This window comes from Cricetulus griseus (assembly GCF_003668045.3).
Source record: "Cricetulus griseus strain 17A/GY chromosome 1 unlocalized genomic scaffold, alternate assembly CriGri-PICRH-1.0 chr1_1, whole genome shotgun sequence".
Lineage (NCBI taxonomy): Eukaryota > Metazoa > Chordata > Mammalia > Rodentia > Cricetidae > Cricetulus > Cricetulus griseus.
In genome coordinates this window covers 107,296,865-107,311,849 of record NW_023276807.1, presented here as the reverse complement: position 1 = coordinate 107,311,849, position 14,985 = coordinate 107,296,865, and the positions used below count along the sequence as shown (strand labels likewise).

General features: G+C 45.8%; 1 protein-coding gene across 1 annotated transcript in view; it reads left to right on the top strand.

The window, feature by feature from the left end:
- Positions 1 to 14,313, top strand: part of Slc2a9 (solute carrier family 2 member 9) — a 114,933-nt gene extending 100,620 nt beyond the window's left edge. Inside the window, exon 12 of the mRNA XM_027387033.2 lies at positions 12,164 to 14,313. Within this exon, the coding sequence (XP_027242834.1) occupies positions 12,164 to 12,439 (276 nt within the window). The 3' untranslated portion in view covers positions 12,440 to 14,313. The remainder of the gene's footprint in view (positions 1 to 12,163) is intronic.
- The last annotated feature ends 672 nt before the right edge of the window (positions 14,314 to 14,985 follow it).

Sequence of the window (14,985 nt, the reverse complement as noted above, 5' to 3'; positions counted from 1 at the left end):
CTTCTGAGAGACTCCCAAGGTCACTCACACTAGGCATATCAGAGCCAGACTCTGAGCCCAAGTTCTTTACCCTCACCTGTACGACAAGGAGAGAAAGGAGGCTGTTATCTGGCAGATGACTCATCTAAAACTACTCTTCCACCTGAATAGAAAATTTATCCAAAAAACTACACATGGATACAGATAAAGATTTACACAGAGGGAGTCATTCCTCAGTGTCTTCTCAGGGCTCTGGGTTGAGAGAGAGAGAGAGAGAGAGAGAGAGCCTGTGCATGGGTTGCAGAGGTCTCCAGCTGTATCTGGTTCCACTTGACCTTGATTTCACATCACTCAGATTTGCAAATCGCTTCCCATCTGCACATCCCTCCAGTGGCATCATAGTGCTGTGTCTCGTTTGACAGTGCCACATGTGTCTGGGGCCCAAATTTCGTATTCATTTTCATTTGATGTAATTATCCCTGCCCGCTCCGTTGGATTACTTGTCAAAGAAGAGGTTATGGAGGAAACAGTGACCACACATGAGGCTTCATACCAAGTCACTAGGCAGCCAGACTGTGGAGTGGGTCAGTCAGGATGGACTATGTTTTCTGCAAGAACTAGTAGCCCCAAACTGAGGCCTGTGAACAGAAGAGAGGTTCCTGGTTCCAGTCATCCAGTTCATGGTTACTTGTTACAGCAGCCATTGAAATAAATCAAACAAGCTAAGCTATTGAGTGACTGGATGAGCCATTGCTATGCAGATGGCTCTCCCTAGGCATGGCACATAGGGTGACTTGTGTAATCCCATAACAGGTCCATGAGTCCCATGTCCCCACTAGTCCCCTTTTACAGATAACTGTCGATGCACAGAAATGTCAAGTCACTTCCCTGGGGTTGCCCAGCTAACAAGTGCTAGAAATGAGACCAAGCTTACATGCTCCAGAATGTTCATTCTCAACCGCTATAGCACACAGCCTTAAATCTCAGGCAGTGACACCCATACAGAGGGTGAGAATGATATTGGGGGCTCTAAATGATTTTTAGATCGATTCTTATAAAATCCTTGGAGCTCATTGTTGTGGCTAAGATAGCGGGTGGCAGCCATCCCTGACATTTGAATATGCTCTGTGGCTACAGGACAGGCCTACATCAGTCCTGCATGACCTGAGCTCCTACCAGGGACACATATCAGATAGCTGTTGGTTCCTATGGTGCTTATTTAGAAGACCAAGCAATCATCATGTTTTTATTTAGTAGTGTGTGTGTATACACATGTACCTCAAACATGTGCATAGGTCAGGGAACAATTTTCAAGAATCTGTCCCAAGTTAGATCTGGTATCTTCTGCATGTTTCAGGGCAGTTTGGTGCCAGTCTATGTGGGGTATTTAATGAGCAGGGAAACTGAAGATGTGTGCTCAGAACTTACAGGCAGACAGCCTGGACTTGCATGTTAGCTCTGCTGCTCTCGGGCAATGTGCCCCTGGTTTCTTCAGACCTCATTGTGTGTCAAGAACAATAGCAGAATCTACTCACTGGGCTCTTATGAGGATCCGAGGTGCAGTTCGGGGCAAGGGATAAGGCTCAGTGGATAAACTGCTTGCTGCACAAGAAAGAGGTCCTGAGTTTAAATCCCCAGCACTCATGCAAAAAATTTGGGTGCAGAGGCATATGCCCATAGTCCTAGTGCTGGGGAGGTGGAAATGGAAAGATCCTTGAGGCTTGCTGGCCAATCAATCTAGCCAAATCAGTAAATTCTAGGTTGAGTGAGAGAGACCCTGTTTCAAAATATAACATGCAGATTGACTAAAGAGGACATACATCAATACACTCGCATAGATGTACACACATACACACACACACACACACACATACACACACACACACAAACACAAACACACAAAAAATAATAAAATAAAAACAAATAAAATTTAAAAAGCATCCTTACATTTGACAGGCCACAGCTTGAGCCAAGCCATGGGCATAGTGCGTGCAGGGAGACAAACAATCTTAGGAATTGGGATGACATGGGCTCTGAGGACTCCAGGTGGCAAGGCAGATCACAGGCCCAAAGGATGGTGTGTATGTGTGTCCCTGAGGCTGCTGTAATAGCAGTACATACTTGATGCTGTGTTTTAACAGGATGTGTCTCCTCCAGCCTCATGCTGAAGTTTGGTTCCCAGTTGTGCCCGTCAGACTTTTTGTCACAGTGAAAAGTGTCTGAGAGGAAGTGGTGGTCTCTTTTGGCTCACAGTTCACCATTCCCATCATCGCCAGCTTCCTCTATTACCACAGTCAGAGAATCATGGCTCTGAGGACTTGGGGTGAGGTAAAGTAGTTCCCATAGTTGTGTCTGAGGAGCATAGAAGAGACAGGAAAGAACTGAAGACAAGATAAATATTTCTAGGGTTCACCCCCAGTGATATTTTACTTCCTCTAACTCGGCCCTGTGTTCCACACTTCCATCAGCTCCAACAGTTCATTCAAATGATGACTCCACCAGAGGACAGATTCACTTAAGAAGGCTGAGCCTTTGTGGTCCAACTACTCCCCAAAAGGTCTTGGAATGCTGCTGCCCCGGGGACAAGACCCTCAACACATGAGCTTTTTGAGAGGAGACCTCATCTCCAAACCAGATGATAAAACAGTGTTGAAGCCTTTCATGTGGTTCAGAAGGCTCCAGCTTGTGAAGATGTCAGTGCTGTTTTCAGGGGAGTCATCTCAGAGCAGGACATTCTAGCTGTGAGCTCAGCTCCCCTCTTCTCTCTTCCCGGGTGACTGATGACCTGCGGCTCTCATCTTGTGTGGTGTATATCGCCACCTCTCCCATGTAAGGACAATGATATACAGAGCCCATCCACATGGTCCAGGGCCTCCCTTTCATAACTAGAACCTCATCACATGCATGCAATCCCACGCCTCCCACTTTTTTAAAGGGCAACATTTACAACTTACAACGTAGGTCTGGATCTTTGAAGACCATTATCCAGCTGTTCATGGAAGTGAGGTGGGTTTTAGAAGCAGGGGCTGGACATGTGATTGGAAACTCTCCTCCATGGATTAGCACACATAGGACCTGGAACCCCCAGGAGAAGTTAAGTTCTGGGTGACTGAGTCCCTGGCCAATCATCACCCAGGAGATGACTAGAATGGACTTACTAGTTGTGGGAGACACACTTTCTGGCTCAGCATCTAGCAATAGTCACTGCATGCACACTGTCACTTCCTGTTCTCTGTGCATAATGGGCTGATCCTGCTGGGTCTTAGTGTCCTACTGAGGAATCCTCATTTGCTCCAGTAGACCAAAGGGATTCAATCCTGAAGGTCATGAGATTCATCTAGGAGTTTAGGGTGTCTGGTGAATGTTAGAGAAGTACCCATCGCATGTTCTGATGCAATGTGGAGGGGGTGGGATTGTCAACATGTGTCAAAACAGCGCAAATGATCTGAGCACATTACCAAGGCTGGGTGCCCACCGACATCTGGTAACTCATGAAGGACGGAAATCAGTGGGAGCACACAGAAAAGTGTATGGGTGTTTCTGGAAGACCTCCTTTCAGATACGCAGAGGCTGGATTAGAGTGAGAGACTGTGATCAGGGAGACATGGTGTCTGGTAGTCTGTGGTTTAACAGAGATCCTGGGGCAAGAAGGGAGGGTAGAAAAGTGCCTTCAAGGACAAGGTGGGGGGCATGAGGCAGCACCTGCATGGAGATGCTCTTCCCTGGCTGAGCAGACAGCCAGGCTAGCAACAGACACTTTGCTTCCAGGCAGCTCCACACCCAGCTCTCCTCTTGCTCTGCAAAAGCAACCTACTGTTGACGCTCAGCAGCCTTTTCTTCTGAGTGGTGGTGGGGTACAAGGCCTCTGAACTGGTCCAATGGGAAGATTTGCATAATTGAAATGAGGCATCATCAAAGCAACAAAGGCCTTATCTGTAAGACAGTGGCTCCATCTGGCCACTTCTGAACAGAGCTCCCTCCCTCCAGAAATCTTGCCTCCAAATTCAGCTGCTTCTCAGTCCTTTCTCAGTTACCCCAGTTAGCAGAAGTGCTACCTCGTGATCTGCTTGTATCCCACAGGACAGACATGGTTGTCACATGGGCTCTAGCAGCACAGGGGTTTCAAAATGATCAAGTCCCCTCTTCCTTCCTACACATAGTGAGGGTATTTTGTAGGTCACATAGATTGTGTCAAACTTGGAAACTGATAACTCCTGCAAGTAAGCAATGGAGACACAGGCACCAGCTCAGGCTATGTAGAACGTTCAAGGTCAGCCAGGACTACACAAGATTTTGTTTAAAAGTGACTGATGACCTGCGGCTCTCATCTTGTGTGGTGTATATCGCCACCTCTCCCATGTAAGGACAATGATATACAGAGCCCATCCACATGGTCCAGGGCCTCCCTTTCATAACTAGAACCTCATCATATGCGCGAACGCGCGCACGCGCGCACGCACACACACAGAGAGAGGGAGAGAAACACACACACACACACACAGAGAACCCCATTGATGGTATAGATACAAACATAGATATGAGTGGATAGATAGATAGATAGATAGATAGATAGATAGATAGATAGATAGATAGATAGATAGATAGATCATAGATACATAAAAAGATGACATGTATATAGTCAGATAAAAAGTTGTTTGGGTTTATTTATCAAAGACATATATGTAACTTTCTCCAGCATTAGGAGAATACTGTAGGACAAAAGAAATGAGAGCAGTAATGGATACTACAGATGAGAGAAACAAATGAATACAAACAAGAAGGGGGGCTCGGCATTAGTCAGAAGCATTAGCGCATCAAGAAATGGGGTGCATTGCAGGTTGAGGAGATGGTCAGTGGATAAAGCACTTGCCACACAGTGTGAGGACCAAAATTGAGATCCCCAGATCCCCAATGCCCATGTAAAGATGAACATCATAGAGTATCTATAGGTAATCCCAACACTCCAACAGTGAGATGGGAGGGCAGGAAGTCAAGTGAATCCCTGGAAGCTCATGAGCTAGACAACCTGCTATACACATAACACACTGCAGCAAACAGCAAAAGATTGTCTCAAACAACGAGGAAGGCAAAGACTGGCACCTGAGGTGGATCTCTGACTTCCACATAGCATATGTGTGTGTGTGCATGTGCACACACAAATTAAAAGAAAAGGAAATGAAGAATATGGTTAATTCAATCCTGTGTACTTAAGGTTGGAGTGGAGTAGGAGACTGCAAAAGAGAACACTGAAGAAGTCCACATGTAAATCTCCCACAACCTAAGCATCACTGCTGATGACTAGAGAGCCAGAGACCAAAGGTGCAGCACCACCCAGCCCTGTGCCTGAGAGCCCACATACCAGGGACACTGCCTTGAGCATGCCAGCATCTCATTGGCTGTCCTTTTGCAGGAGTCCTCAGCCAATGTGTTATGTAGGTTATCTCACGAAACCTAACACAGCCCTACAGGGTGTGAGTGGGCCCTGAAAACACTAGACAAAGGGAACATACACCGATTGACATTTATTTTTTTCTCCTGCTTCTGTTTCTCATCCTCTTCTTTGTTCCTGAGAAATTCTTAGGGAATTCAGATTATAAATGATTCATCTTTGCTGTGGAAACTATGGAAATATAATGAACAGAAATGATCTGCACTAATGGCCTCTTTCCTTCCAAATTCAAAATGGGTCTGAATATGTACAGGTGCATGCATACATACGTGTGTGTGTGTGTGTGTGTGTGTGTGTGTGTGTGTGTGTGTGTGTGAGTATATGTAAGTATGTGTGCATTTATGTCTGTGTATGTCAGTGTGTCTGTGTGTCTCTCTGTCTGTGTCCGTGTCTGCGTATGTATGTGTGTATATGTGTGTCTATGTGTGTATGTGTCTGTATGTATGTGTGTCTTTGTGTGTGTGTTTCTGTATGTGAGTGTCTGTGTGTCTGTGTGTGTTTCTGTGTTTCCATGTATATGTTTCTGTGTGTGTCTGTGTGTGTCTCTCTCTGTGTGTATATGTGTATGTATATGTGTCTCTGTGTGTCTGTATGTGTTTGCATGTATGTCTGTGTGTCTGTATATATATATATATATATATATATATATATATATATATATATTTGTGAATGTGTTTGTTGTATGTGTGAGTGTCTATGTGTCTGTCAATATGTGTTTGTGTGTGCATGTATATGTTTTCTTGTTTGGAAAATACTGAGTGGATTGGAAGCCCATCTAGCTTGTCCTCATAGTACCTCTCTTATACCTAGAAAGACAGTTCTCAAGTGATGCCACATTTGCAGGACATCAGGACTTCAGTGTGCCTTTGGGAGAATAAATTCTCTGTGCAACACCTGCCCTTTCTATGGTGGCCAACGTGCCCTAGAATGTTTGCTCAAAACTCTCCCAGATAGCCCAAATCTTAAAACACTGGTCAATCCCAAGCAATCTGTGACAGTTACGAGTCACCACTACTACCCCCATCATATTTCAAACAATCTTCTTACCTCAAGTCCTGCCTTTACAACAGGCTCCCAGCAGAAGCCAGCGCCCACAACACTGTATTTGTTAGTGGTTGCTGTTCTTGATCTTATTTGCCAGACAGTGTGTTAGCAAAACCTTGATTAATTGAGCAGACTTTAAGGTCAAACTAGGTGACCTTGAATTCTAGCCATGTCACTGAGCATTGAGGTGGGGGGGGGCAGAGTAATCTTAACTTCCCCTGATGACTGTCGTTGTCTTGCCCTTGAAACAAGAGTGGAGCCTCTGTTTTGCAGCAGGGCTCTCAAGAGACACCCTGCATGGTGTCTACAAAGTTTGTTGTTTTCATTGTGACTACTGAAAAGTTGTCTGTCCTGATATCCTAGACAGAGAGACAGAGGAGAGGGGAGGGAAGAAAAAAAGGAAGGATGGAAGAGGAGATGGGGGAGAATTACCAACACTTCCAGGTCACTAGTGGCCAGACACAGTAACCACCAGAATCTTCTAGAAGGAACAGTCTACATCAGATGCTATGATGACTTCTTAAGACTCCGAAGAGTGATGTGTCCCCAGGATGCAGGGAGCCCAGCTGAGAGCCACTAGCACACATGCAGCAGAACATGCTTTCACAGGTGTTTTTGCTGTCATGTAAGACAGGATTGAAACCAAGTGTGAAGGATGGATAGGCACTTCCTAAGCTTGGACACATATTTCTGGCCACTTCTCTGCAAACGTGTAGAATATCATGGCAGAAATGAGTCATTCCAACTCAGAGCACCTTTTTGCTTTGATAAATGCTTCGATAGCTACTTCTAAACTTAACCCAGAATTTCATTAGGTCATAATTTCATCTCCTCCAGAGCATGCTGGGTTTTTGCTGGCATGTATTTGTTGATGAATGCCCCTCCTCTGAGCCCATCCAACCACACCACTCCAAAATCATCCATAGGTCCACTCTGTGGGAGCTGAAGTATGAACTTCCAGTGTGTACTTCTCATTTCCTTGCTCTGGGAAGAATTACCCCTCACAGTTCTGATTCAGAGCAGTAGCAGGGAAAAAGCTGAGATTTTTTTTTTCTTTAATCTCAAGAACCTTTTCCTAAGAGGAAGTAAGAGTAGTATTTTGCCAAAATTGCCTTGTATTTTTAGCATAATACATTCTACTGTATTGTGAGAAGAAATTTTCATCTCTGAAACAAAAATCTGGACCACTTTAATGGCTGTCTAATGACATAAAAGTTGTAGTTTCAGAAGCAATGTGACTGTGACTAGCAGGACCCTTGAGAGCTGAAACAGGGATCTGAAGATGGGTGATTGTGAACGAGTATCCACCCCAAGTGAGGATCCACCCCATCCATAGATTCCATGAGCTTGCTTCTCAACTGATGCTCAGCCCAGTTTCTGCCCCTAGCCACCTCACCTGTAAGATCACACTGCAGGATTGAGGTGAACAGAGCTAGTCAGCAATCCCAGGACAGGAAGCAAATGGAGAGAGGTTGCTAATTGGTAGCATTAACTTTGTCAGGTCCTCAGTCCAAGCCAGGGTCCAGCAAGAGGCAAGGAAGCTTTGGAGAGGAACATGGTGCTGAGTTTCAATCCAGCCCTGTCTCCTCCCAGCAGCATGAACTTGGCCAATAGCATGAATTGGCAGGAGTGAAGATAGCCTAAAAGAGAGACACATATGCCCCACCCATTGGCACCACTGAAACAATGTACTGCAAGGAATCTCATGATTCGGGGAGGGAGAGGCTAACACCATGGTGCCAGTAAGAGGAGGTTCTGGTTCCAGGGAAGGAGATTTCACTGAGGTCTGGCAATTTACCAGACCAGGAGAAATGGATCAGGGAAGGGTGGGGCTCCACCTTGACCAGGACTGCCTAATTATGCACACCTCTTGCCTTTTAATGAACCTAAGCCTCATGTCAAGACCTCAAAGATTGGCTTGTGGCTCCTGGACATCATTATTTGTCCCTTTTCCCCATGTGGCCACTTTGACACATCTCCTCCCTCTGTTTTTAACCTTCACTTGTCTCTGGGTTGTATCTTGAGGATGGTGGCTGAGCCTAGGTATTCAGAGCTGCCAGGGACCAGTCTCTGACCCTAAGGACTCCAGTGACAACCTGACGCCAGCTTGACTTTTCTCATCTGTCAAGAGGAACTAAACAGGCCAGTGAATGGCCCCAAAGATCTGGCTCTGTAACTGGCTCTGTAAATCCTCATTTGCATAAGCTCCTTTCTGTCCTGACCTGCAGGACATCAACCTGGGGCAAGAGAGTTGGAGATAGTGAATCGGGACAAGAGACACAGAAAGAACAACCACAAGACAGGATCTGATCAAGTGGCAAACTTTATTTTTCTCAGGCTAGCTTATATAGCTTATAGCTTATATAGTAGAGCAGGATATGGGGAGGGGTAGAATGGGTTGTTTGTGCACTAGGTGTTAGTGTAGGCAGAATATTAGGAAGCCCCAAAGAGGATGTTTGGCATGATAAAGAGTTCATGAGTAAGGGGTCCAGGAAGGGTTGCCTAGATGACTGAGCCTGTGGGTGGAGGACTGGGTCAAGTTGTTTCTTTTCTTGAGCTGAGGTTCTAAGGAGCTGCTATGTAAAGGTTAATATACAACTATGTGGCTGGCCAAGAATGACCTAGGATCTCATGCCAAGCCCTGAGATCTTTGGCTCTCAACACCTTTCTTTCACTCCTTCCCTAACCTGGCCTTGTAACACCCTCCCTCTGCAGAGTCAGTGATTGGTACTATGACTTCCAGAACAAGGGAAGAGAGGTGGTGAGGAGGCACATTTGCCTTAGCTCTGTACCCCCTCTAAGCCAGTACCCTCAGGGAGAAGGGCTATCCCAGCTATATGCTGCAATCATGAAATGCCGCAGGGTTATCTCTATGAGGTTGGAAGTCCAAGATCAAGGGATTGGCGGATCTGGTGGAGGTTTTTCTCTGCTTCCAAGATGGAGCCCTCAGTGTCTTCTCATGTGGAAGAAGATAGAAGGGTGAGAGGAGTCTACCTAGTTCCCTTCATCCCATTATGAGGTTTCGGATACCATGTGTGATGGATCCACCCTCGTGGTTTAATCACACCATAAAGGCCTCACCTCATTGTGGGTTCAGCCCCAGCACATTGGTTTGGTGAACTGTATCAGGCACCCAACATCACTTTTTATCTGGGGTTCCTCCCATAGACTCAGTGCCCAAGAGATGGAGTCTCTCACCCTACTTTTCTACACTTTTGCCCCTGAGACTCACAAAGAAGGGGACAAGTGTCCTTACCCCAGATGTTGCTGGCACTGTGGGTTAACTGATGTCTGTGAAACAGACTAATCCAAGTGACCTCATGTTGTCCTGTGGGAAATGAAGACAAGCACATAGCAGCTCAGAGGGTGGTGAAGACATCCCAGGCAGTCCAGGAGTTAGAGTAGAGAGCCTCAGGACACCCTTGTTCTCAGTAAACATCCACTGCTGGTCTCTGTCTATCCAGCAATACCTACCCTCACATAGCTTGCCCTCGGTGGGGAGAGAATGAATTAGCAGGCTGTTCTATGCTTTATGCTGCATAATGATGTGCAATCAGAGAACAGTGAATCAGGACTGGGAGGCACTCTCTCGAAACAGGAGCTAGGAAGGACCTGTAGGCAGCAATGATAAAAGTGAGAAAGCATTCTGTGCAGGTGTCCTTGACAGTTGTGCTAGAGGGACAGATGATGGCATGTGCAAAGACCCTGGGGCATGATATTAGGGACAACCATCAGGAAGGTAAAGTTGGAACCGAGAAAAAAGAAATGACCTCGGAGAAGCAATAGGGCTTGAGGTCAGCAATGGGCAGGGGTTTGGCTTCCCTTAGAGTGACTTTGGACATGATTGTGGATTTTGAACAGAAGAGCGACAGGCTGCCCTTTGCTCCACAGAGTCCTGCAGGCTTCTTCCCTGAGAATAATCCAGGGCACTAGTAGAGATGTGGGGAACTCAGAGGAGAAGCTATTCAATGACCCAGGTAGAGCATCATGGTGACCTCCAACCATACAGTAACTAACCTTCAAAGAGGTGACGAGTGTCAGATGCAGGCTGTATCTCAAGGTGGGCTCAGCATGACTTCCTGTTGGAGCAGATGTGAGTGAAGATGGCTAGAGGATCCGTCCTGGCAGTAGGGGTCTTGGTTGGCTTCAGTCTTCAGAGAGCTGGGGCCCCATAGCAGCAGCAAACTGCAGGACTCTACTTTCTTTCCAACAGCTCAGGTGTAGAGTCAGCATGAAGGCAGAAGTTCGGACTGTGAAATGCATTCCATTTCATCACAAAACAACATGAGGGCAAACATCACCACGTTTCGAATAAGGAAACTTAACACTTGGTGGTTTGAAATTCTGCCTTAAGTGGCTCATCTGCGAGGCACAGCCTCTCTGACAACAGAAACCCTGACTCCTCCTTCCTTTTCATGGCTCACAGACTCTGTGGACAAACACCTTTCTCACAGCAAGGCACCCTTCACCACCCACAGTGCTTTGAGATGGATGTTTCTATTATTCTTTATAACAACCCTACAAACCTGCTATTGTCCTTGTTTTACAACTGCTGAGGCACCATGAGTCAAAATATGTTTGACTGGAGGATCTGGAATTCATGAGTACCTAGACATTTAAGCACTGTGAGCTCCAAAACCATGCTTTTCAGTCAGAAATTAAATGGAGTTGTTGAAAACCTTGCCATTACTTCTTGGGAAATGTCACTCAAAAACATTGTCACCTTGTCTTTGATTGATGGTGTCTGTAATATGAAGCAGTCAAGCCTGGCAGCTTTAACCAGGAAAACCTTTGAGGGTTAAGGAGACAAGCTCTCATATATCCAAAAGTTGGTTTGAATTACCCGTGAAGTCAAGGATGACCATGAACTTAGGGTCCTCCTGCTTCTACTCCTGAGATTACAGGTATCTGCTTAGCAGCCAGCAAGTTGCAGGAATCCTTCTGCCCCAGCCCCAACCCCCAGTTCTGGGGTCATAGGCAAGTGTGATGTACAAGCACACCTGGCTTTTTCCATGGGTGCTAAGAATTCAAACTTGGCTCCTGGTTCTTGCTCAGGAGCCATCTCTCTAGCCCAGGAGCCAAGCACCACACCAGGGGCCACAGAGGCTCAAGAGTCTTTGGGAAGGCCAGCATCTCATTGAGGTCTAATAAGGGCACAAGCAATAGTGACTACACCCAGCATCTATCTTCTGTTCTTTTTTCTTTTCTTTTCTTTCTTTTTTTTGCAAGACTGTGCCAGTTCGTGAGGTAGATCTTGATACTGTGATACATGTTTTTCTTGCAAACTGGGGGTTTACAGTTTTCTTGTGTATCATGGGAAGAGTGTGATAGTGATAAAAATGAACCTAAGATAATATTCATCAAGGATTACATTTTCCTTTCTTAATGGTCAGTTTTTAAATGCTTACTTTGGAGGAAAAATACAGAGCAATCAAGACTGATGTTTTTCTCATCTTGATCATGGTGGTAACGGAGTTATTCCCATGTCCTTTGTGACTGGCTCAAGCATCATGTAGCTCCACCTGCTGCTTGCAGCAGCAGCAGCAGCAGCAGCCACCACTGTGGGGTTTTATCCACAACTGCTGGTGTGTGAGTGCTAGTTGCTGAGGAGAATCTTGCAATGTGGCTTTGCAGTCAGCCAGCTCATTTGCTGACTGCTTATTGACTGTTTTTGTCTCTACCTTTCCACAGAAAAGCCTGGACTCCTACTGCTTCCTTGTCTTTGGCACAGTGTGTATCGCAGGGGCTGTCTACTTCTATTTTGTCCTCCCTGAAACCAAGAACAGAACCCATGCAGAAATCAGCCAGTCCTTTGCAAAGAGGAACAAGACTCATCCCCCAGAGGTGAAGACTGACTCAACCGTGGCAGAGGAAAAGGCTAATGGCCAGCCTGAGACAGATCTGTCATCCACACTGGACAGCCAAGGCCAAAACCAAACACCTAAATGTGTGTTCTCACTGCAGTAGCCTAAGGCCTTCCCAAAACTTAGAAGGTTTCAGCTGATGGAAGCCATATGAGACTCTCATACTGAGATATTAGAAAGAAGCCTGTGTGAATCAGGCCTCACAGCCATGTCTTCATAGCTGCCCCTTCCAAACTCCCTGGGAAGCATTCCTCAGGTCTGGTACACTCAGCATCCCATATAGACTAAAGGCCGCCTTCTTCGTGACTAAACACATAGTTTTCAAATAAAATTGGGAATCAGATTGCCTACTCAAAGTAAAGCCTTCTGATCTGATGAACACGCATTGTAAAGGGAACAGTAGTCTAGGGCTTGTCCCAGCTGTGATGTTGCTAAGCAACCCTGACCTGCCCTTGGCCTCCAGCCTCCAGGGATCAGGACCTTGGTCCTGCATGGAGGCTTTCTGACTTCTGTGGGAAGATCCTTTATCCACACTAACAAATGCCTGTTGCTGATCTGCCTCTGCCCTGTGGACCTGAGGCTTAGGAACACCTCATACCAACCCACCATGCTGCTGATCCTACCAAGACAAGCTTTGTCCCCAGTGCCCAAGGCTGCCAGGTCTGAGGCTGTCATTAGATCATACTGTTACAGAGAGCACAACAGAAGATCAATAAATAATATGAGAATGAACTTTCTAGCAACTAGAGGGCAGAGACTGCAAGTTGAGCTCTAAACCCTGAGAATGACTCTGAGACTAAACCTAGGTTTGATGGGAAGGAACACTGGGATTGATTGGTAATGCCTGCCTGGATGCAGGCATGACAGTCTCTGCTCCTGAGCCTCATGTTTGCAATATGAAGGAGATTCATCTTCAGAGGTCAAAAGATGCCTGGAAAGACACTCGCCATCACTCATAGTGCTCAGGTGAAGGCTGGGAGAATCACCTCCTCAACAGTTGTCAAGGTAGTCAGAGTCGGTTCTAGAATAGGGTGATGAGTGGGTGTCTGGTTGGAGCAACTTACATCTTGCCATCATCATGTGTGGTTCATCATTTGGCTGAGTCCCTTCTTCTGCCTCCAAAAAAAATACCTATGACAAATGTCATAAGCATATGGCAGGTATTTAAACTGGCATTGGCATGTTTAAGGATGCCTCAGAAGGCATAGTACCCAGATGGGCTAAGTCCCCAGACCAGGCAGCACTGCTGTTTTCCTGACTGTTCTAGACAAGGGTAACCTTAACCAAAACCCGAGTTCTGATTTTCCCTTCCCTGTTGAACACTCTGTATCAGCTTCTCCATGGGTGCATTCCCAGCTCAGGGCACCATGCCATCCTGCATTGGTTTGAATAGTGTGTTTAAGTATAGAGAGAAAGTAACACACGGATTCGACAAGTGCCCATCACAAAGTGAGCCAAAGAAATTATAAAGCAGAAATCCTAACATTTGAAAGCTGTCATTCACTTGGCGATTTAAGTATTCTGCCAATAAATATTTATTAGTCAGTACCTAGCCTGTCTTGGCAGGGTACTGAAGGTGGATCTATGGGCAAGGAAATGTCCAGCCCTGACCTACACACTCATGTTTCACAGAGAAGATGGAAAGTCAAAGCACCAGTGGTGAGGTGCAGTACCATCAGTATGGGGGAACAGTGGTATGGGGACATGTAGCATAAAGAGTTGGGGTGGCAGCTGAGAAAGAGGAATGTCTTCCCAGGCAAGGGACAGAGCAGAGCCAGGACCGTTGTGACCATGAGGCCAGAGGCCAGTGACTATTTTTGCTTGTTCCTATTTTTGAAATTGTAATGAAGCCACACTAAGGGCATTTTTTGAAAAATGAATCTCATAATAAAACTGATCATCTCACACGCTTTATCATTTTATTTTTTACATAGCCCTGTCCATTTCCTGCCTGTTATTAATCCACTTACAAACACAGAATATATAAAACATGATTACAATCATCTTTCTCTTATTTCCTATTTTTCCCACTTGATATTAAATCAAATACATCATCTCAACCCTTAAGGCTTTTGTTCAGCCTCTGGTACCCACCGCAGAGAATTCTTTACCATAGAAAGCTGTTTCTTAGATGCTGGAAGAAAACAGTGATCCAGGAGTCAGAGTCAGGCGCTCACCTGCAGGCTAAGTTTTGCTGAGAGGCTGTGACCATTTGCACCCTGCATCCTTGCATGGTCCACAAGAGAAACTCAGCTATCAGTCTCACTTTCTAATTCCCACCCAAACACTATGGGTGACTTCACCCCTTGTAGGTCCATTGGATCCATTTCTCTTCCCTTATCTCCAAACCATGGAAGCTGGTATTTTCTCCTCTCAGAGTCCCTGAAATAAGGTAATTCTTTCAGCTTCTGGTGATAATATATGTACATATTAGGCTATTTCTCTCTGGCTAATTATAACTAAAAACCTGGACAGAATCACAATGTAAACACATGCAGACTGGAGATAAGAAAGCAGGCAAATTGAAGGTGGGATTCAAACTGGAAGAACAGCTCACATAGCCACGAGTTCTTGCATCTTTCTCTCCTACATCTCCAGAACACACTCCAAGACAGCAATGTCCAGAACCACAGAATGGGTGCCCAAAGG